The following is a 21,155-nucleotide window of genomic DNA, read 5'->3' as shown; positions in this document are numbered from 1 at the left end:
AATTTCTGGCAGTGACCGCTCTGCTATATTTCTGTAAGTCTTGGTTTGGCAGCCCTGTCAGATTTCTGCGCGTATCCTGTCGGGTTAGTTGAGCTAGAAAAACTCTAGAAAGAGAACTGCGGAGACTCCATTTTGGATCGATTGGATTCGCGTTTAGCTGTCAAAAAACGAATCCAATCTAACATTGCCTATCCTTATAACATTGGACGTGTTGCCATACAATGCCGGGGCATACGTTGCCAAAAATGCTGTTTTTCTCTCCGCAGTTCTCTTACTAGAGTTTTTCTAAGTTGAGCTAGGTCGAACTCGGTTTCGCTCGTGTTTTCTGGCAAATTTTGACAGGAACCGAGCTAAACCCTGGCATGACTCGGACATAAACTGTGCAAAGATCCTGGCAATTCCTACCTGGTAGAATTTAGCACGAATCGAGCAAAACATCTGACAAAGATCTGGCAGGATTCTGGATAAAAGTGAGCACCATCGGTTGGTTTAACCGCTTCTGCCAGAAACGCTTGTTGCATTTGAGCGAATTCGTTGCCAGAATTCTCGCACAAATCGCACAAAAATGCTCGCAGAAACTCTGCCAGCATCAATTTCGCTTTGCTCAACTTTTGCTAACTTTCTGCTTGCCACGCTGACCGGGACATAGCTTGGGCATCACACTATTATTGTGATTTGCACTGGTCAGAGTAATTTTTAATATTGTCCGCTGTATTATATAAAACGAGCTGGAATGTCTGCGGACTAAATGAATGACCGAAAATACAAGTCGCACGAACAGAAAATGCTTTGTGAAACCCGTTTTAAATATGTAAAATGTAAAATTGGATATAAATTTCGGGCGTAAAATTGGAGAGGAGCTCTTCGATGCAAAAGTAGATTAAAAACTTTCAGTATAAAAACCGAGAAAAATATATCCGGCTCTTACAACGACTTTTAATCTTGAATGTAACAGAATTTCCTGTGAGCAGATTATACTGGAGGTTCATCCTTGCCGACTTTTTCGTGTAAGAACTTTCTAAGCGATTCTCGTGCTGTCTCTGTCCGATTTTTACGCTTGATGTTTATAGTTGATTATTACATTCTAGGATATTTAAAAAGGGTTTTACAACACACCTTGAGGCTTTTAAGTTCGGTCTCAAATTTAAGTGCAAGATTCTTTAAAAAACCTTAAATGAATATCATAAATTCGATAGAACGAAAAAATCCATGTTTCGGCCGGGTTAAAACGATTTAGGAAAAAACCCGGTTAAAACCCAAAAATAAAAACCCGGGAAGATGGATTTTTTTCCCAAGTGTACATCACTGCTCACGAGTCACGAAAAGGAATTCCGAGAGCTATTTTGGATGAGGTCCCAAACCCGAAAAAAGACGGTCTAAGATGAATTCAGCAAAGTATCATTAAACCTAATAAAGTATCTAATTCGGTTAGCACCTTAATTTTTTAAGGGGTTATCCCATTTTGGAATTTTTTTTTCATTCAATAATGAAAATATATTTTTTTATTTACAATCTTTTAGAACAGTTAATTTGAAGTAACTTTGCTGAATACCTTAAAACATTCACCTTGAAAGGGTGCTGATGAAAAGGTCATCGAAATTAACTTTTTGATGTTTTCTATATACAATGAACTTGTATCACATAAGTTTTTCCTAGAAAGTTTTAGATACCAACGAATTAAATAATTTTCATAAAATCACTAACCAGTTTTGACGTCAATTTTGAAACATAAGCTACGTATGGTGGTTTCAAACACTAAAAAAGATGGCAAAAAGTAAGGTCATAAAAGGATTTTCTGGCTTTTCATGATGTTTTCGTGATAAAGTTACTTCAGCAAAGTTTGAAAGTACTAACCATCTACTACAAAATCCTGAAGGAATGCTTTGAATCCGTTAGTATCCGCAAGAATGTTATGAAAGAATAAAACTGCGAGTATTTGGATTTTTTGCGGCCCAATCTCGGTTGTCGCTTATGTTAAGCGTTTTTCACCTTCTACCGCAAATATACAACAAATTCTGCTGACCAAGCCAAGCTGTCATCCGTTACATAATTAAACAAAAGGTTTCAAGAAAAGGAAATTATATTCAATCATTTTATATGCACAGAATTCAAAAATATGATTTTAGTTATAAAAATCGGTTATTGAGTTATTGTAAAAGTGATATAATAATTAATGGAAAAGCGCTCGTAGTTCCATTGGGAATTGTGAGAAGAAGAACTGTGCAAAATTACTAAACGATTGGTCTAGTAAATTGTGAGCTATGATGCACACCGATTTTCTTAGTCACCCGGAAGATTCACAATCAATTATTTTCAATATTTTGCAATGAAAATTAGAGAAATTAACTAAATGTTACATTATCATAGGGAAATTGATAGTAGTAACCAACACTTTGCGGATCGTCACAAACCAGTAAAAGCAATTTTCACCGATTGAACCTTATCTCTTACTCCCCCCGTCAATCTTAACATGAATATTTGTTTGGTATACTGTAAACCGTGAAGAAACGCAAAATTGAAATAAAGCGATTTCGATATTCATTGTTGATCGGATACTCTGATTTGACCTATACATTACTGTCAAAAAATTCTATATTGGGGATTCCAGTATGTTTTCATTTTTCATACATTCTCATGTAACCGTTTAAAGGGCGAACACGAAATTATTGCGACACATTCAACAGGGCATAACTTTTTTACCATTGGGTAAAAATCAACCAAATTTTGCACACTTTCTCATTGATGTGTATTGTTTACATGCTGTCAAACTCGAAGTCGTGTTTTTCGATTCAACGAAAATGGAGGTGAACCAACGCAAGTCGAGAGAACAAATTCTTTCCAAACACTTGGAATTTCCTGACCTGTCGCACCGGCAGTTGGGAAAAATATTGAACATTCACCATTCAACCGTCTCCAGAGTGTTGAAGCGGTTCCAGGAGCGGTTGACGTTGGACCAACCGGGACCGGAGCACAAAAAGACGCAGGGAAAGGTGAAACGGATGATTAAAGCAAATCCCAACGTCTCAAGCCGTGATTTGGCTAAAAAGATCGGCAGAGCTACGTCCAGAATGCAAAGAAGAGAGCTGGACTACATACATACAAGGTACAGAACTTCCCAAACCGCGATGAGCGGCAACAATCGACGGCTAAAACTCGGGCACGGAAGCTCCACGAGAAGATGCTGACAAAATATGGCTGCTGTGTGATGGACGACGAAACGTATATAAAAGCCGATTTTAAGCAAATTCCTGGGTTGAAGTTTTTCACCGGCAAGAGCAAGTTCTATGTGGACGACAAATTTAAGAAGAACAAAATGTCGAAGTTCGCCTCCAAATATCTCATTTGGCAGGCCATCTGCTCTTGCGGACTGAGGAGTGAGCCTTTCGTGACAAAGAGCACAGTAAATGGCGAGATCTACAAATCTGAGTGCCTCGAGAAGCGCCTTTTGCCGTTCTTGCAGCAGCACGACGAAGCTCCGCTATTTTGGCCAGATTTGGCATCATGCCACTATTCTAAAAGTGTCCTGGAGTGGTATGAGGCCAATTCTGTCCATTTTGTTCCAAAGGACATGAATCCGCCAAACTGTCCGGAGCTGCGCCCGGTGAAGTAGTACTGGGCAATGATGAAGCGGGAACTTCGCAAGAGCAAGAAAACATGTTAAGAAAATGTTAACATGTTAAAAAAAGGGGAAAAAAAGAGAAACTGGTACCAGATGACACTGTAAAGACTTTGATGGAGGGCATCAACCGAAAATGCGTTCAATTTTACACTCAAGGCTCCATCGATTAACTTTTCTTTTGATTTTTGAAGTAAATATATGTATAAAACTGCCCTAAAATTTTGGTTTGATTTTAAACATTTTAAGAAAATTGGCATGACATTTTCGGTGTTGCAATAATTTCATGTTCGCCCTTTATTAGTTAGCGATTTTGTTTATAGTTGAAATTGATAAACGTGAGCTGTTGCAGTTTTGCAGTAAAATCGAGGATGATCAAAATAAAAAGTTACATGACGACGCAGACAACAGCTTATCGATAGAACAGAGGATAACTAGATCATCAACATTTTAATGTACACCTTTTTCACTTTCCTATTATTAAGATTGAATAGCATATAAACGCCGTAAGAACTCAAATATTCGCAGTGTCCATTCGTTCGCAACATTCTTGGATACTAACGGATACTAATTATTCCTTCAGGATTTTGTAGTAGATTGATAGTACTTTCAAGATAACACTATTTCATTGCAACTGATTTAGAAAACTGACTAAGAAATATGACCTTTTTAATCAAAGAAACAGCTCTAACTCTTTCTATAAACATCGTAGCGTAATTTTAAATGTTCATCGAAATTGTGGGTTTTTCTAATATCTAAAACATTGCAGAGAGCAATGTTATAGATAATTGAATACGACAAAAGTTACTTTTAAATAATTTATTTTTTTATAAAGGGTAATAGCATGTAGCCGGAGAAAGAGCTTCCGTGAGTATAGACACTTACTTGAAATTTAAGGGCCTTTTGATGACGAAAATGGTCGATGACACGGAGGAGGAGACGTTTTGAAGTCGGATGATGGATTAATTAAGGTGATATTATTTGGTACACTTTGCATTAAAATGTAACTAAGTAAAATTAGAATATTCTGATTTCCATAGGTATATTATTTGGTTCTATCACATTCGCCCAAATGACATTCGCCCGAAAGTAATTTGCCCGAATGACGTTCGTCCGAAAACCATTGACCAGAGTGGACCATTTACCCGAATGTCATTAACCCGAATGGACCATTTACCCGAATGTCATAAACTCGAATGGACCACTCGCCCGAATGTCATTAACCCGAATACCACATTCACTCAAGCATAATATAAAATCGGTAATTGCCTAGTTTGGAGACTTTAGTGGTTTTTTGCCAAAAGTGTGTATTTTATCCTAAATAAACCAAATCCGAGAGCGGAAATGTGAAATTTTCAACCAAAGTTTGATCAACTGAACAATAACAAGTGAGCTTGTGCAGCGGAGCTAGTGTGATGCGGCTTGGCCGCATATCCGAGGCCAAGGATCCGAAGAGGCGCAAAACCGCTGAGATTCCGTTGGACGAGACGTTGATCCACCCGTCGCCGGAGTTATAAGCAAACCTGTGATCCTCTCGTTTGCCCGGTTTACTCAAACATAGCGGCTATAGCTAGTCTAAAGCCGACTGAGCGGCAGCGAAGCCGGACAGTGCACCAGAAAGCGATGTGGCGTATGCCGCATCGCTTTTAGGTGTACTGTCCGACACCGCTGAGGTTCCGTTGCCAACGCCACAAATGCCCTTCAGGTGCAAATTGATGCGTATAAGGCCCAGTTTCAATTTGTAACGATAGATGTTTCGTTACAAATTGAATCAATTAAATTAGTAATTATATCATGCATGGTGGAAGTCCATTTGGCATAACGTCGTTAGTAAATAGGAGCTCATAAAGGTTATGTAGCGAAAGTAGTGTGATGCGGTTATGCCACAATTTCCGAGGTCGAGGAACCGAAGCGGAGCTTCCGCCTCAGCAAACCTGTGATCTATTGGTATCCATTGAAACATAGGGGTTGATTCCTTCTTTAAATATGAGCAGTTCTTTGAGTTTGTGTACCAAATAGCCATTGCAATCAAACTAGTGATCCATTCGTTTGCCCGGTTTACTCACACTTAGGGATTGATTCCTTCTTTTAAACATGAGCAGCTCTTTTTACACAATTGGGGGTTGATTGCTTCTTTCAAACATGAACAAATCCTTGAATCTGTATGCCAAATAAGTTTGCAAGTAAACGGTTGATCCACTCGTCTGCCCGGTTTATTCAAACATAAGGGTTGGTTCCTTCTTTCAAAACAAGAGCAATTTCATGAATCTATATACCAAATAGCTCTCAAGATAGCTCTCGAGACAGCTGTGATAAACGTTGCTGAAAATTTTTTATTCGGTGCAGCCCTTCACAGATGATTCTTCCATCTAAACCAAATTTTTTTTTTCAGAAAACTAAAACAACTTGGTCATCAGACAAAATATTCGGAAGCTCACCGATTACAACTCATTTGCAAACAATTTGTTGCCTTCAAGGTATTCCAATGGCACTCGAACAATTGAGGAAAAGTTGTCCAAAGCTTCTCGACGATTTTTTGGATTACATTAGTAAAAATTGAATTTTCGGTAGAAAGGAAGCTAACCAAAAAGTTTCTCGAGCCCCCTATTTCTCCCCACTTCGTGGTCAGTTTTCGAAAATGTATCGAAAAAGATTCCTAGGACCACCAATAACGTAGAAGGCTGGCACAATAAATGGAACGGTTTGTTAAGCCGTGGAAATCCTACATCTATGGTGTGTAGAAGTAGCCGCAGCTTGAAGACAAAAACCCTAGTACGGATGTACGTACACTACAAGCAGTACCAACTGCTAAAAAGTCTAAAAAGAACTCACGAACGGAATTAAAACTGGAAACCCTATTTGAATCATACAAACCAGGTGATTTGACAGTTTGACTGGTATCGCTTTAGTTTTAATTTCTTCATTACATCAAATGTTATAAAATTTGTATTTCAGCTTAATAAATTAAATGATTTCGATGTTTTTCGGGTATATGGAATTCGGGCGAATGGCATTCGGGTTTATGTTACATTCGGGCGAATGTCTTTCGGATGTTCATGGGATTCGGGTGAATGACATTCGGGTTTATGTGACATTCGGGCAAATGTCATTAGGGTACATGGCTTTCGGGCGAATGTCATTCGGGCGAATGTCATTCGGGCGAATGTCATTCGGGCGAATGTCATTCGGGCGAATATTATAGAATCAATTTATTTACCACCAAACGTTATCTCCGAGTGCCAACCTATGAACCAGGCAGTGATTAACGCCATAAAATTGATATAAAAAACGGAAGCCTATGCTCAAATTAGTACTGGAAGGTGAGGTTCTCAAGTTCGAAAACTGACTTAAAAAATTTCGCTACATCAGACTATTGACTTGTTGTCAATCGCGTGGAATGAAATCAGTACCCTACATACAATCGAAAACTCATGGAAGAAACTGATGACGTGGCGAAACTAAATAATAATAATGGACACTGGCGTTTGAACAAAGCGAAAAATCGAATAGAACTATACTCCCTAACTGGCGCAATAAGTATAACTGTCCCATGTGCTATGGGATTCCCTATGCACATGGGACAATTACGCATAGAGCGGCAGCTAAGCACCATTACATTGAACCATCTTTGTCAGAAGAACTCAACGAGCTTCCAAATTATGGGATTGTATCCTCCAAAAACAGGATTTGCATTATATGATTCCAGAAGATCACGAGTATCAATCTTGCTGACTAAATATTGTACAATTCAACTTTATAGAAAAAAATGATGTATGCATGATGAGAAAAATAAGATAAAACATTAGGCATATACATCTACATATCAGACGGAGTAAACAGAACAAAAATTTAATGAAAGAAATGACAAATGAGGTGCAAAACAACTAAAAACACCAAAATGCAATTAGTATTAGCCAAGAGCAAAGCTTGCGCATAGATATGGATCGTAGCTGTTCTATTGCACCAGTGCAGGATGCATCGATGCATACTCGGGCTGGAATTGCACGTCTCATCAATAATGTTATTTAGATACCCTGACGCGTGTTCCGAATCATTTCAATTAATTTTGACTAACATTACTAATCAAATTACAAAACAGCAATTAAATACTATCAACGATCCGCGCAAGCCCCGCCGACGTTGTACACCATTGGTCAGTCTCAGTCTGCAGTGTGCAGTTGCGTATACTTTTTATTGGTTATCGCACCTAGAGGGCATTAAGTTTGCCAGTGTTAGCCGTCCGCAGTTACGCCCCGCACTGGCCCTGGCATCGGCTGGCAGTGACGGTGACGTCAAGCAATCTTCCGTACATTCACCATCGCCGGGTTCCAATAGGGATTTAATGTCACAATTTTGCACGAAACCAATACTGGACTGCTGTTCGACATCCGTCTTCGGTAGATCGACCAAATATCTCATCACCTCGGGCGACGATTCCGCAGAGTTATAAATCTGTCGCATCAGCTCTAGACGATAGCTAGCGAGCGCAGCGCAAAGCCAGCCAATGATTTTGGTGGGTTGTTTGGTTGCATTTGTAGTGTGTGGTCAGATTATGGTTACAGGTTAGTAGTTGAGAGTGATAGTGATACAGATGAGTGGAAAGAAAAGGAAGAAAAGAAAATCTATCATTTTCTCTCGTCTGATGTTAATAATAAGAAGATCGAATATGAAAAGAATAGAATAATAAACTGAAGCTGTTGAACAGAATATATGTTGATCGATAGTGTAAAGTGAGCATAGAAAGACGTTGCCTTTGAGGATTTTGCATGCCAGTTTAAACGCACTAAAATGTACATCTGGCAGAATGTAGAGAGTGTTTGTGTAGTGACTTTTAAAACGATCTATACTCAATCATAGACAAAACAGTTAGAAAGACAGACGAAAAAAATACAGTATGGGTATTCGTTCATACCGTAATTTATCCAAACTCCAGTGATGTGTAGCCCCGTTTTTGGTATCGGTTACCTCAACAGCAACAATTGTACGAGGAATAGGTACCTGATCAAACTCGTCTTCTTGACCGTTGGTAAGAGCTCCCCCAATCAATGAGGATGATGTAAGTTCCGGAGGAAGCGGCGAGTACAATGTGTCGGTTAGTAGAGTGAATTGGAACTGAACCTGTTACGGAGACAACGAATTATTAATTACATTAATACATGTAGCTACTTTTGAAAATATATACCTTTTTCTTTAGTTCCACAGATATAGCATTGGCTTCCTTTAGGAATATTGCATTACCCCATAAATCGTCTCGAAGTGAAGTAAACTGGTGGAATCGCCACTTTCGGAAAGCCCAAGCAGCCAGACCGGCTTCGCGAGCTGTCCAGCAGGATTCGAATAGAGGGTTAACTGTTTGATAAATTTATTTATTAACTAATGTGCAATAGTTTTGAAAATTGATCAAATCTCACCAAAGATGTCTTCCTCTTGATGAAAATCCTCTGGGCTATAGCTACTGTACATCGACATAGTCATCGATTGCTCTTCAACCTGTTTCTGAAGAGCATCAATACGTGCTTCATATGTCTGCAGAAAAAAGCAGGAATTGAAAACAATTCACAACTCGAACGAGTATAAGGTTTACCCACCTTACGTTGCTCTTCAAATTCTTGATCTGCAGCAATTTTTTCACGTTTATATTGTTCCTCCAGCGCACATAGACGTTTCTCCATTTCTGCTTTCAAATCAATACCTTGCTTTTCCAGCAATTCACCCTGGGCAAAGTTCCAATCCGCCACCTCCCCGTTAGTGCCCGGTGTGCCACAAACGTCTTTATCTTTAGTTTTTTCGCGTTTCTCTCGCGCTTGCTCCGGATGAGTGAAACGGAACACATGATTCCGACCAAGTATAACGCGCGATCCAGTTTGAAGGACCTCCGGTTCTACCAGCTTCCTACCGTTGAGATAAACCAACGCATCCTTATGGGGAACCAATGTGACAACGCCATCCTTGTTCTCAAATACGCAATGTTCTTTCAATATGTGTGAACCCGAAAGCTGTATGTCCTGGGGGACATTTGCCTCCGATGTACCGAGACGAGTTAGACCTGGAAGAGAACGCAAGTGATAAATTGAGCCGTTTGCACAATAGTTTGCAGCTCAGTATCTTACCGTCTTTAATATAGTACAGTAAGCATTCCGACAATGTCGGATCCTCGTTCAAATTCACCAGATGAGGTGACTTCTTCGGCGAAAAAACGCCCACTGTGATGCCATCCTCCTTGACGGCAACACCCATTTCCGCAAAGACGGCCTCCCGTTGGACGCGGATCTGTTCGGTGCGCTTTAATTTCTCCTCCCACGTTTCATTCAGCTCGGCAATCAGCTTCTCGCTGGCCTGCAGCTGATCGACTGCCATCTCGGTGCTGGAGCCGGTACGTTTGCGCAGCCTGTTGGGGGAGCAAATTTTCTTCTCCATTTCGCCGATGTCGCCATCGGCGTTTCCGCTGTCAACACCACCGCCGCCTCCGCCACCTCCATCACCCTTTTCCATTTTGATGCATTCATCCTCTGGAAAGGATAAACGTTAAAATGTTTGGTTCCACTTTTTTCCTGAATGGTTCGGTTGGCAATGAGCGTAGGTGAAAGAAACATTTCAATTGTGGGAAAGGTGCGCTATACTACTGTACAGTGGTTTGATTCGAGTTGAGAGTTGCCGGCATTTGACCAGGAGATAGTTGTGATTGCCAAATGACAAAGTTTTATATGTACCAAACCTCTCGTCTTGATCCAGTACATTTATATTAGTTACATCACTACAGTTTCTCATGTCTTCCATTCTACGTATAATTGCCCCATGTATAAAGGGAACCCCATAGAACATAGGGCAGTTACGCGCATAACAGTAGTGCACAAGTCGTTCACAATATTTGAAAAATATATGTATATTGAAGCTATTATTGGAGAATTGAGTTCGGTTCAAGCGATGTTGGTTACGAGATATCGCGTCTTGCTGCATTTGAAGTAAAAAAAACCCTGCCCCAGAGTTTAAGAGAAAATTACAATCTCTGGTGATTGCGTCTTTCTACAACACGAATAATTTTATCGTTTATCTTGCATTTTTCTATTAAAAATAACTAATTTAGGTTTAAATTATGGTAATACTACTACTACACCTAACCTGACTTAAAGGGGTAGTCTGTTTTAAGAAGCAAAAAAGAAACTGTTTTTCGCGATTTTTTTTCAAATGAAAATAACTTATCTTTTTGAAATTTTAAATATTTTTGAATAAATATTTGAAAGGTTCAAATAATTTATTTTGTTAAAGAATAACACAAAATTACCGCAATTGTTGGTAACAGATTATTTTTTTAGAGATGACAGTTTTTTAGCACATTGATAAAATTTCACATATTTCCACAGATATTTGGAAATGTTGCAATATTCCACAGCTCACCATTTTTTTAAGGTGTTTAAATATAATTGGAAAGTTATTTATGCATTTGTAAACAGTTTTGTCTGTTTAGTTTGGTGTGGAATTTCACTTCCCAGGCTAACCGCAAAAAAAACCAAAAGCACCAGCTACTCCCGCTGTGGTGAGAACGAAACGAGCATTGCTCTCCACAGCTAACAATCAAACACAATGAATCAAACAGGACAACGACATCGTCTGGAAAACACACTGTTGTGTTTTCAAGGAATCCTTGTGGGGGAGAAATGAATCCGGTGATTCGTCACCATAGATAGTCGTTAGTGAGGATCGAACAAAGAAACAAGTGGAAATCGCTATAGGAGCAGTCAACTAAATCACCGAGAGAGATCAATTGTTATTCATCTTACCAGTACATTTTCACACACGGTAATATTGCTTTGTCAGTTAATCGTAAGCTGATCGTCGGTGATCCATTGCACCTAGACAATTTTGTTTAAGTGGCATTACCGGAACTATTCCTACCTTCACTCACAGAAGAAGGGCCAGCAAGCAAAAAGTTTAAAACGAAAAGCTGGGTTTCTTGGATTGATTTTTCCGGCATTGGTGTTTCCCTATTTGCTACTACTGCTGTGTGAAGTGCGAGTTTAACTGCAGTTAAGTACCACCATTATTTTGCATCCCCATTCTTGTCTCTTCTATAATGCTGCCTAGGGTCCAGCCCGTGCAAAAATGACTTGCCATGACAGTGATTCATCGCAAGGTGAGTTGGAGGTTGAAATAAAATCGACTCCACGGCTCAAGATATATCCAGGATTCCTCTGGGCCAAAGACAAAAAGTATTTTAATTTACTGAAGAGTTCTAGAATTCTGACAGATCGATGTTCAACCGTGACAGAAATATCGAAAATTCGGCCTCGAGTGGTGGTAAACCGGCTACGAGCCCTTTACGAAGGAGTTCAGAATATATGTACCAGCAAATAGGGCGGAAATCTGCGGGGTCGTGCCCGATTCTAACTTGAGTTGCGCGGATCTGCTGACACATGGGGTTGGCTGTTCAAAAGACCCCATGCTTCAACCGGTGAAGATACTGAAGTGCAAATGTTTGCATTCAGCATCAGTCGCAGTTGACGGGAAGAGGACATGTGTCAACTCAAAATTCTATCGAGTAACCTTCGCAAGGTCTGCTCTACCCAAATCCTCCTATTGACAACCTATTTGCTTTTTTGTACCACGGGTTATGAGCTGTACAATTAGCGAACAACTGGGCCACACAGCCTCCCATTCTAGCAATAAGGCTTGTTGTGAAAAATGCGGGGTGAATCATGTGGCTGATTCCTGCGGAAGGGATCTTGTAAAGTGTTTGTACTGTGGTGGAAATCCACATGATCTCCCGACATGTCCAGCATACAAACAGCGCAAGGAGAAACTGAAGAGTTCCCTTCAAGGAGCTTTTACAGAAAGATAGCTACGGTCACTACGAATTTCTATATAACTTGTCTAGTGACGAATACGACTCTGGTGACCCGGGAGGAAATATCTTCTGCTTTGCCTAGAAGCAATAGAAAAATGGAAACATTTCATCTCCTTAGCTTCGTTGCAAAGGCCAAAAGGTTTCTCTTCAAGGTCCTCCAAAAATAACTGCTCAGGGAAGTACTCAAGTAAGTAGCTCCTGAGCTCAGCAAAGGAGTTTCCAACCCTTCCTGGGACATCAAAAACCTCAGGTGTTCAGCCAGAAAAAGAAACCAGTGCTGGCTTAATAAAATTCTCTTTCCAGCTTTAAATATTTCTAACCCTCTTAGAACCATCTTGATAAGCTTTCTCCCCGCAGTTAAACTGCAAATCCTCCTTTCAGCGATTGTATCCTTCGATGGCTAATACATCGAACAGGTCACGGATTTGATCACTGTTCTTCAGTGGAATTGCAGAAGCATTATCCCGAATATCGATTCTTTTCAAATTCTAGTAAATCTTTACATGCGATGCATTTGCGATTATGCGAAACATGGCTTACTTCGGAAAAAGACCTCAACTTTCACGATTTCAACACTTACTACTGTTGGGGATCAAGAACTTCCATTCTTTCAATCGAATCGACCTCCCCTTGACGCCAGGCATTGAAGTTGTCGCTTGTCAAACTAGAATTAAATTTATACCAGTATTGTAATCAAACTTTCGATTGCTTGCCACGAATAAGTGCGCATGGAACTGACGCGTATGTAGTCCTTTGTATTGCTTCCAGATTCGATCAAAGCAAGCGTAGAGCGTCGGACGCGTGGAATTTTCGTAAATTGGAAACTACCTTCAACACGGTTTACTTACTTTTACCTTCCCAGGAGATTGAGTCAAAAGTACTCCATTTTAGGTAGTTTTTCGTTTGCGTGTAGATTTTTGAACGGTTTTCGGTTTCTCTTAAAGTGGATACTGCTAACATTGAAGTGTTGATCAGGTGCACCGGCGAGTCAGTGAATCTAGGCAGTTTCAATGATGCAAAAGTTGCCAGTGTCCGCGGATTTCGAGAAGAATTGCCATGAAAGAGAGTAGCGTTCGTCAGTCGACAGTTCTTCAAGTTCGCGGGAGCCCTGGTAGTAATTAGTGGAACTGTATTTTTTGGGCAATACTAGATAAGTATACAGATTGATCTGTCAACATAAATTAAAATTTCAAGATATACTACATACGCGTCAGTTCCATGCGCACCTATTCGTGGCAAGCAATCGAAAGTTTGATAACAATACTGGTATAAATTTGATACTCGTATTATAATTGAACGGGGCCTTCCGACGGAAAAATGACCTCGGAATGTACCGCTAGGTCAATGTACTGGATACTAAGGTGTGGCAATGCTCTGTTGCTCTCTCGCTCAATTTCTGTAACTTTATTACGTAATAAAATTCAACTCCATATATTTTCCATATATCTGCTGCCCACGTGGTTTACAGAGATCGAGCGAGAGAGCAATAGCATTGCCACACCTTAGTATCAACCTCATTGCCGCTAGGTCTCTGTCATTCTGAAATGGGCCATTGGAAAATCGGCAGAGCTAACACCTATTAAGGTGAAGATATGTGGAAGCCACGTTGCTAGGCACCGACTCGCTTGTTTACATTAGGAAAAGCTGAAATCTGAAGTGAAAATTCAAACGCACAAATGAGTTTCCGAACATTTTCCTTGGGTCATCTGCACATTGGCAGAAAATTTAAAGTTTTGTTAGTAAACGATTAAAGTTTCGCGAGTGTTTTTGCAATGGTGTGTGAAAAAAGTCCATTTGAAAGAGTGCAATGAAAACGAGAAGAAGAGTGTTTCGAAAAGAAACCCCATGTGAAGAGGGGTAATATTTTCGCACAAAATAGGAGCTACAGATGGCATTCCGTAATAAACTCGGATTGATTGTATAGGAAAATATTCTAGCTTCCTTAAGTAGCAGTTTCGTGGCACACCAGCAAGGTTAGTGTGTTGAAAAACGTATTTTTATATTAGCTCATGTCAGATACATGGTTAGGCAGGGGAGAGGGGTGTGTGGCGTAGGAGCTATGTTGTGGCTCGCATGTATAATGTCCTTTTAAATCCCGATATCAAGTTGTTTGCATGGGGTAGCCAGACCTTATGCAGAAAACTTTTTTTCATAATACCGCTGCCGGCCAGTGGGATTTAGAAGGTTAACACAAACACACACAAGATCTTTGTATTGCTTCCACCAACATTCCCCCTAAAGGCTTAGTTGGCCACCGACGGCTTTGTGATATTGCGGAGCTCCTCCCCGCACCGCGGCCAGTCTTGGGTGAAGAGCTTTGCGATAACTTCAATATGATCATTTTGAACACTGGTGGAATGACCCGGATTCCTGTCCATCCAGCGCGTCTGAGCGCCTTAGACTCGTCCTTCTGCTCAACATCGCTGCGGTTAGATTGTATGTGGAATGTAATATCTGATGCCAACGCTAGAAAACAGAGCTAGTTGTAAACGCGTTTGGGTCTTTACAGTAATATATCTAGGGATCTGGTTCGACTCGAGAAGTATCTGGGGGTGCCACATTAGATGTATGAAACAGAAATACCAAGAAGGGCTCAACTTTCTTCGTACAATAATCGGAACATGATGGGATGCGCACCCAGGAGACCTCATTAGGCTGAATCAAACAACTCAAAAAAATTCAGTATCGCTATTAGCGTGTCGCTCTAGGGTACATGCAGTCAACCCATACGATAAGTCTCGAAGTCCTATCGGGCGTTCTCCCGCTCTTAAACCCATTGGGGATTGAAAATTTCGAGAATTTTCTCAGACTTTTATGTCGTTATAATTTGACTACATGGTGCAGAATATTAGGTCTTATTCATTCAATCCAATGGATAGTAGTGTCTGCACTTGTGGCGATGACTATCACGGTATCGAACACATTGTCTGGGCGTGCACCGAGTATTGTTCTGGCAGTCTCGGCTAATGGATACCCTTCGGGCCTATATTTCCCTCATCTATCTCTTCCTAAAATGAATCGATATAAATATTTAGTTCCTTTCTTTTAGTTTTTTCTCGTTCTATTAAGTCCCCTGTACTGCTTTTGTGAAGTCGACTCGCTCCAGTGCGCTACGCCCTGATCGTCTTCGTTGTCACCACTGTGCTTGCATAGGCCAGTTGAAGCCGAGGCGACCTGAAGTTCTGACTAATCTTGGAGGATTCCCTACGGGTCCGATGAGAATCTGTTGTTCTGATGCTGAGATCAATCTCCCCTTACAATGTTTTTACCAAGCCAATAGACCCTTGTCATAAAAAGCGAATTTGATTCTGTTTCCCTCTCTAGCCTACCATTAAATTACAGTGTATTTATAGTAGGGGACGGTGAGAAGTTGTGAACCATGGGGAGTTGTGAAAGCTGTCATTACACGCTAACCTAAATCAGATCATATTCTAACTCATCTTTAGTTTAGAAATAACTTAAAATTTATCGTCTATAGCCCTAATAAAAAGAAACCACAACAATATTCCATTTCTCCTACTTTTTGTGATGGTTTACAACTCCCCACCAAACTAAAAAAATGCCGATTCCACGCAATCTGGCATATCCCAAACAGGATATTGATTCTTCTAAATTTCTTCAGCCTGTGGATGTATTAAGGAGTCCTTCACAAATACCAGTTTAGATATTGCAATTCGACCAATGTTTATGGTAGTTAGGCCCCGAAAACAAAACTATGTTCACAACTCCCCACCGTCCCCAATTTATAATCGATATATTTCCGATAAACATTTCCGTACTTTTGCCGATCGTTCCACCCTGTAAGATTACTTAATCTACAATATTTATTTTCTTACTCTTTCAAAAAGCTGCATTCGTTCATACAGCAGAACTTACGAATAAAGCATCCCAAAAAAATCGACATACTCCAAACTTACTCAAATCACTGTACAGTTATACCTCCTCGCGCCTCTTGTCAGCTGTGAATGCTTTCAGAAAGGAAGCGAAGGCGTTCAAGCGTAAATTTTGTAACAAGCACATTCATGTACAATGTACGGTTGGGTTATATATTTATAGAAATAATATTAAAATAAATTGGCACCGTGGAAAAATATATTCTTCAAGGCATATTTTATTAATACATAACAGAGGAGAGTATGGAAACAAACTGAAAATAGTCGTATGAAATGAATAATCGAACATAACTCATGGCGTCGTGGAAAGCTAAAGTATGATTGAAGGACAATAATGATTGATGCAAATTTCACCCTACGAATATTTATAGGTTGCAAGCATTGTACGAAAAGTTGTTTGGCCATAGTCAATAATAAAACTAGTAAAAGGTATGAAGGGTTGTTCAAAATCTTGTCTTCCGAATTTTTCTGTACAATAATTTTGAGCGAGTCAACGTTGCGAAAATTATGCCAATAATTGTCGATCGCATACTAAGCAATAATTTGGAAGAAAATTCAACAAAAAAATATGATCTGCCGAAAAATGTTGAGTGTATATTAGTTTTCCGCTTTTTGTCCAACCCTGATATACTTAATTGTTTGAATATATAATAGAGTTTTAGAGTCCGGTTGAAATAGTTACTTATGTGAGAGTTGCAAAACAACACCAATTATTTTAAATACACAAACTAAAAAAAACATGAACCAAAATCATATATTTATAAGTTTGGATTTTGCGTGGCACACTACGGCTTTATTCTAACTGTATCGGGAGAGCTATTTGTATTGTTTCAAATAAGTCTCAGAGTACATGTTGTTGGGCAAAATAGGTCTGTAACAGATGAAATAAGTTTACCATTATCAAAATTTAGAATATAATCCGTTGGAGTTGAATACAAACACAATATCCAAACATAAACATTTTTAAATGACAGGTACAGTTCATTGTACGTTGACTGGTGATGTATAATGAACAAAATTAAATAAGAAAAACGCAATACGAAATCAACAACTAATTAGCTTATTGTTTTTTTTGCTTAGCATTCGACGTTCTACTTACTATTAGCATCTCGCTTTTCACAAACCACTTTACCGTCCGGTCCTACAGGAAAAGTGTACGTCAAGTGTTTGTTCATAAAATTTGTATTCATAAGCAGTTGATGCCTTAATTCCTTAACTCTATATTCAATTACGTTTATATATGTGGGACCTAACGGTTATAATTATTGATACCAATAGGCGCTTTGTTTTGATTTTGGATACAAAAAAAAACTAATGATGAGCCTTATAATGAGTGATCTTGTTTTGAGACAAACTCAAACATGAATAAAATAGTCCGAAAAACAGTCCATAAATAAGAAAGGTTAAGGGAAAGAGTTCTAAGGTGTAACAGAATCCGCTCTGGAAAAACGTTGGTGCCATTCCAGTACGGATCGGACGCGGATTATGATGTCGATTTATTTGTTTGAAAAAGGCTGAAACCAATTGGTAACACTCACCTTCCTGCACTTCGATACCCTCTGCTTTGAGCAGTTCGCGTAATTTCTGAATCTCCTCCTTGAGCTCGCGGATGAGTTTCGCGTTGGCATCCTCGTTGACGACGGCTTTGCAAACAATCTGTTTGGCGCGGTCCGCATATCTATTCGAATGGGAAAACCAAACACACTACAATCGAAAACAAATCATTATACGCATATCACTCACCTTAGGGTGCTCAACGTTTCGTCGTAGTTGATATCGGCCGGCGATATCGCGGCAATCATGGCCGTCTTCGAGTTTCCACCGAGATTCTCGCGCAACAACCATGTCAACACGGAGTCACGGTACGGTATGAAGTCGGCCTTTTTTGATTTTTTGCTTTTAGATGCCTATTGATATCGGATTCAAAAGGAAAAAAAATCCCACAAAAACATGATTAGAACATGTACCTAATAAACGGAACGTGGATCTAATTAGCAGGTGTACTGCCTTTTGCGCGCTTATCCGTTCCAGTGGGCATGCGATTTGTTATCATTATGGAACGGACATGCGGGCTGTAGGCAGCGTAGCACACGAATAAAACGATATGCAAAAGCAAAATGAAGGTGAAAATGTTTTAATGAGTTAGGAATAGAAGCGATAAAATACGTGAATTGTATACTGATGAGAGCGTGCTTAACATGCCAAGAGTTAGTTAAACCCTAATGCTGACATTATTAGCTTTGCATTACTTATCTACATTGTTGTATTTGTTCGACAAATAACCCTTATAAAAGTAGCAACTGTTTTAATCAATAAATAAATCCCACAAATTTATGAAGTCAGTCCAAACTGTATTTTCGAATGTTGGACAAAACTGTAAGGCCACCTTATACAAAATTAGCCATTTTCTATACTTTCTTTCGATGAATATCGAGTTTTTAATACAAATCAGTTAATTTCAATAGCTTTTTATGTATAATCTGAGAATAGAACATTGAAATTAAAAGAAACAATATCTGAACTTTGAAACATTAAGACCAGAATTAATTGAGTGAATGGTCCAGGCTGAAGATATTACCACTAGTATTTAATAGTATAGCCATTATTTCTTATTAAATATCGGATTCTGCTCGACATTGACCGAGTCACAGTGCAACATGTAGGATTAGGATGCATCCGGATGGTGCCCCATGCTTCTTGAATATTTCTCCACTATTCTTCTTGATTTCGAGGTTTTTCAGGGTCAATTGATTTTTTAACGAACTATTGCAAGTTTTTATTTTTGTGTTTAATATTTATAGTGACTAACATTCCGACTTTTCTGAACTTCGAAACATTCGTTTCCCATCAAATCTAACCATTTTACACCTATGTCTCGTCACACCATAGTATGGTCGCGCTACCTACTTTAGCTGTTCTTTGGCAAACTACAGTGGAGTCTCCAGGTATGCACTGGTCTATTGGGACTTTCTTTGAGCTCCTACCAACAAGTTTATGCTCAAAAACGAGAATTGTGGGAGACACTGATTATTTCAGATCATTCCGGATCTTCGATACTGGTTTGAATGTATCCCTATTGGAAAGTCGTGCAATATAAGCAAAGACTAACAGACATAACACTTAAAAACAAAACTTCGCCCGCTTTAACGGTTATTTTAAATACATTTGTAGTTGGGACTGTGGCAGCATTTGAAATTATGGCACCACTGAGATATGAACGAGCATATGGGGGATAGACCACTAGTGAAAAATTGCTCCTAAACCAGACGGGTAACCCACCAGTAAATGAGTGTTTGGGATCGTGAATAAATCACGAAGAGGATTGAAAACATGTTGTCGGTTTTTCTAGAAGACGAGAGCAATTTCGCTAAAATAAGCTCTTTTTGAAATTTGCGATATTTCTCCTAAGTTGAATATTACAATAGAATTTAAACTGCAAAAATTTTAGGAATAACAAAAATCAGAGCAGATAAGGAACGCGGTCCTATTTTTATATCGCGTAGTTTCTATGGCATCCCCGTTAAAATTTCAAACCTATTTGCATCACATTACTACTCATGTCACAATGTTGGTAACGCTCATTGACACAGTATTACTAGTGTCCGCGGCTAGATGACATCATCTTATTCATAACGTGGAGGTTAGGGGCGCAAAAAGAAATATCAGCGCCGTAGAAGCCTTTTGTCCGTAACTGTACATTAGAGTGGGCACAGTTACATGAAAAAAAATAAATTTCGCTCCGAGTAACTTTTCGGGTTCGATTTGGGTAGAACAACTGTACAAATTCTAAGCTCGATCGATGAAACTATATTTTTGCACCCACGGTTTAAAGTTTACAAAATAATTCTTTCAAGTGTCGCCCATCGCCTCCTAAAAATAAATCGATGTGCGATTTTCTATTTTATAGGAAATTTAACAAGGTAAAGAAGGCTTGAAGACCACAAAACGAGCTGACGCTTGTGAAAAAAGTTATTAAGTGAAAACACACAGGTATAGTAGAAGTATAGTGTCTTCGGCAAATTTGATGCTTCATACGGTTGCAGCAAAGTAGTTCGAATCTCGGTCACTAGGGCGTTAGGTTAAAGTAACTTTAAACTAGGCATGATAAGGATGGTGTCTTCGGTGAAGTCTTAGGCATGCCATTCTGAGCAACTCTTCCAAATGTACTAACAATACGACCTGTATTGGAAATTGGAATTGGTTTGGAAATATTGCGCTTCTTTAAATAATTTCAATATTTGTTTTTTACCCATAACTCACTTAGCTTCAGTCTAATTGTATATCTTTTTTCTACAGTCTTTCTCCGTATATCCTAGAGAATAATTTACTATACCACTTATACCATTTAAGCCCGAAGCATTTTGAAAAAATCTACTTTTTAAAAGAATTTATAAAAAGAAGAAAATTGGAGATTTTTTTTTCTCCAGCTCCAACTCACCCGTCAAGCATTTTTGATTCTAAAAGGAAAGTTGTCCGTTGAAAATTACTGAAGCCCAAAGTCCCTCTAAACAATATCCTAGTATGCGTCAAAACTGTTAGTGGTAGTGACCAGAGACAACCTATAAAACGTGGTATTGATGACGTAGACGGTACCATTCGCCATAGAAACTGTCACACATACGAGCACAGAAGCAGTTTTCGTTTTGACGCATGATAGGACCTTCCTATATAAGGACTTTGACTGAAGCTAATATCTTTTCTTTCAAAAAGTACGACATAAGAAATAGACGTTATATGCCTTGTTCATGCACAATTAATAATTTTCTAAAATTTCTCAAAAAGACCGCTTGAACTAGTGTTTCAT

The 21,155-nt window shown here is 39.2% G+C and overlaps 1 protein-coding gene across 7 annotated transcripts in view; it reads right to left on the bottom strand.

The window, feature by feature from the left end:
• LOC131692357 (kinesin-like protein unc-104) overlaps positions 1-21,155 on the bottom strand; it is a 149,241-nt gene that overhangs the window by 15,656 nt on the left and 112,430 nt on the right. For 4 of the 7 annotated variants that reach the window (XM_058979358.1, XM_058979357.1, XM_058979356.1 and 1 more), the window contains 9 exons: positions 18,095-18,258; positions 17,890-18,029; positions 17,451-17,492; positions 9,727-10,125; positions 9,205-9,662; positions 9,028-9,142; positions 8,799-8,965; positions 8,529-8,734; positions 7,824-8,093 (listed from right to left, as the gene is read on the bottom strand). In XM_058979358.1, coding sequence (XP_058835341.1) covers positions 7,824-8,093; positions 8,529-8,734; positions 8,799-8,965; positions 9,028-9,142; positions 9,205-9,662; positions 9,727-10,125; positions 17,451-17,492; positions 17,890-18,029; positions 18,095-18,258 — 1,961 coding nt within the window. The remainder of the gene's footprint in view (positions 1-7,823; positions 8,094-8,528; positions 8,735-8,798; positions 8,966-9,027; positions 9,143-9,204; positions 9,663-9,726; positions 10,126-17,450; positions 17,493-17,889; positions 18,030-18,094; positions 18,259-21,155) is intronic. The other 3 variants (XM_058979361.1, XM_058979363.1, XM_058979360.1) reach the window with 2 other exon arrangements.

The sequence above is a fragment of the Topomyia yanbarensis genome, chromosome 3 (assembly GCF_030247195.1).
Source record: "Topomyia yanbarensis strain Yona2022 chromosome 3, ASM3024719v1, whole genome shotgun sequence".
Taxonomy (NCBI): domain Eukaryota; kingdom Metazoa; phylum Arthropoda; class Insecta; order Diptera; family Culicidae; genus Topomyia; species Topomyia yanbarensis.
Note: the sequence above shows the minus strand (reverse complement) of the source record. Positions and strands in the feature narration are given on the sequence as shown.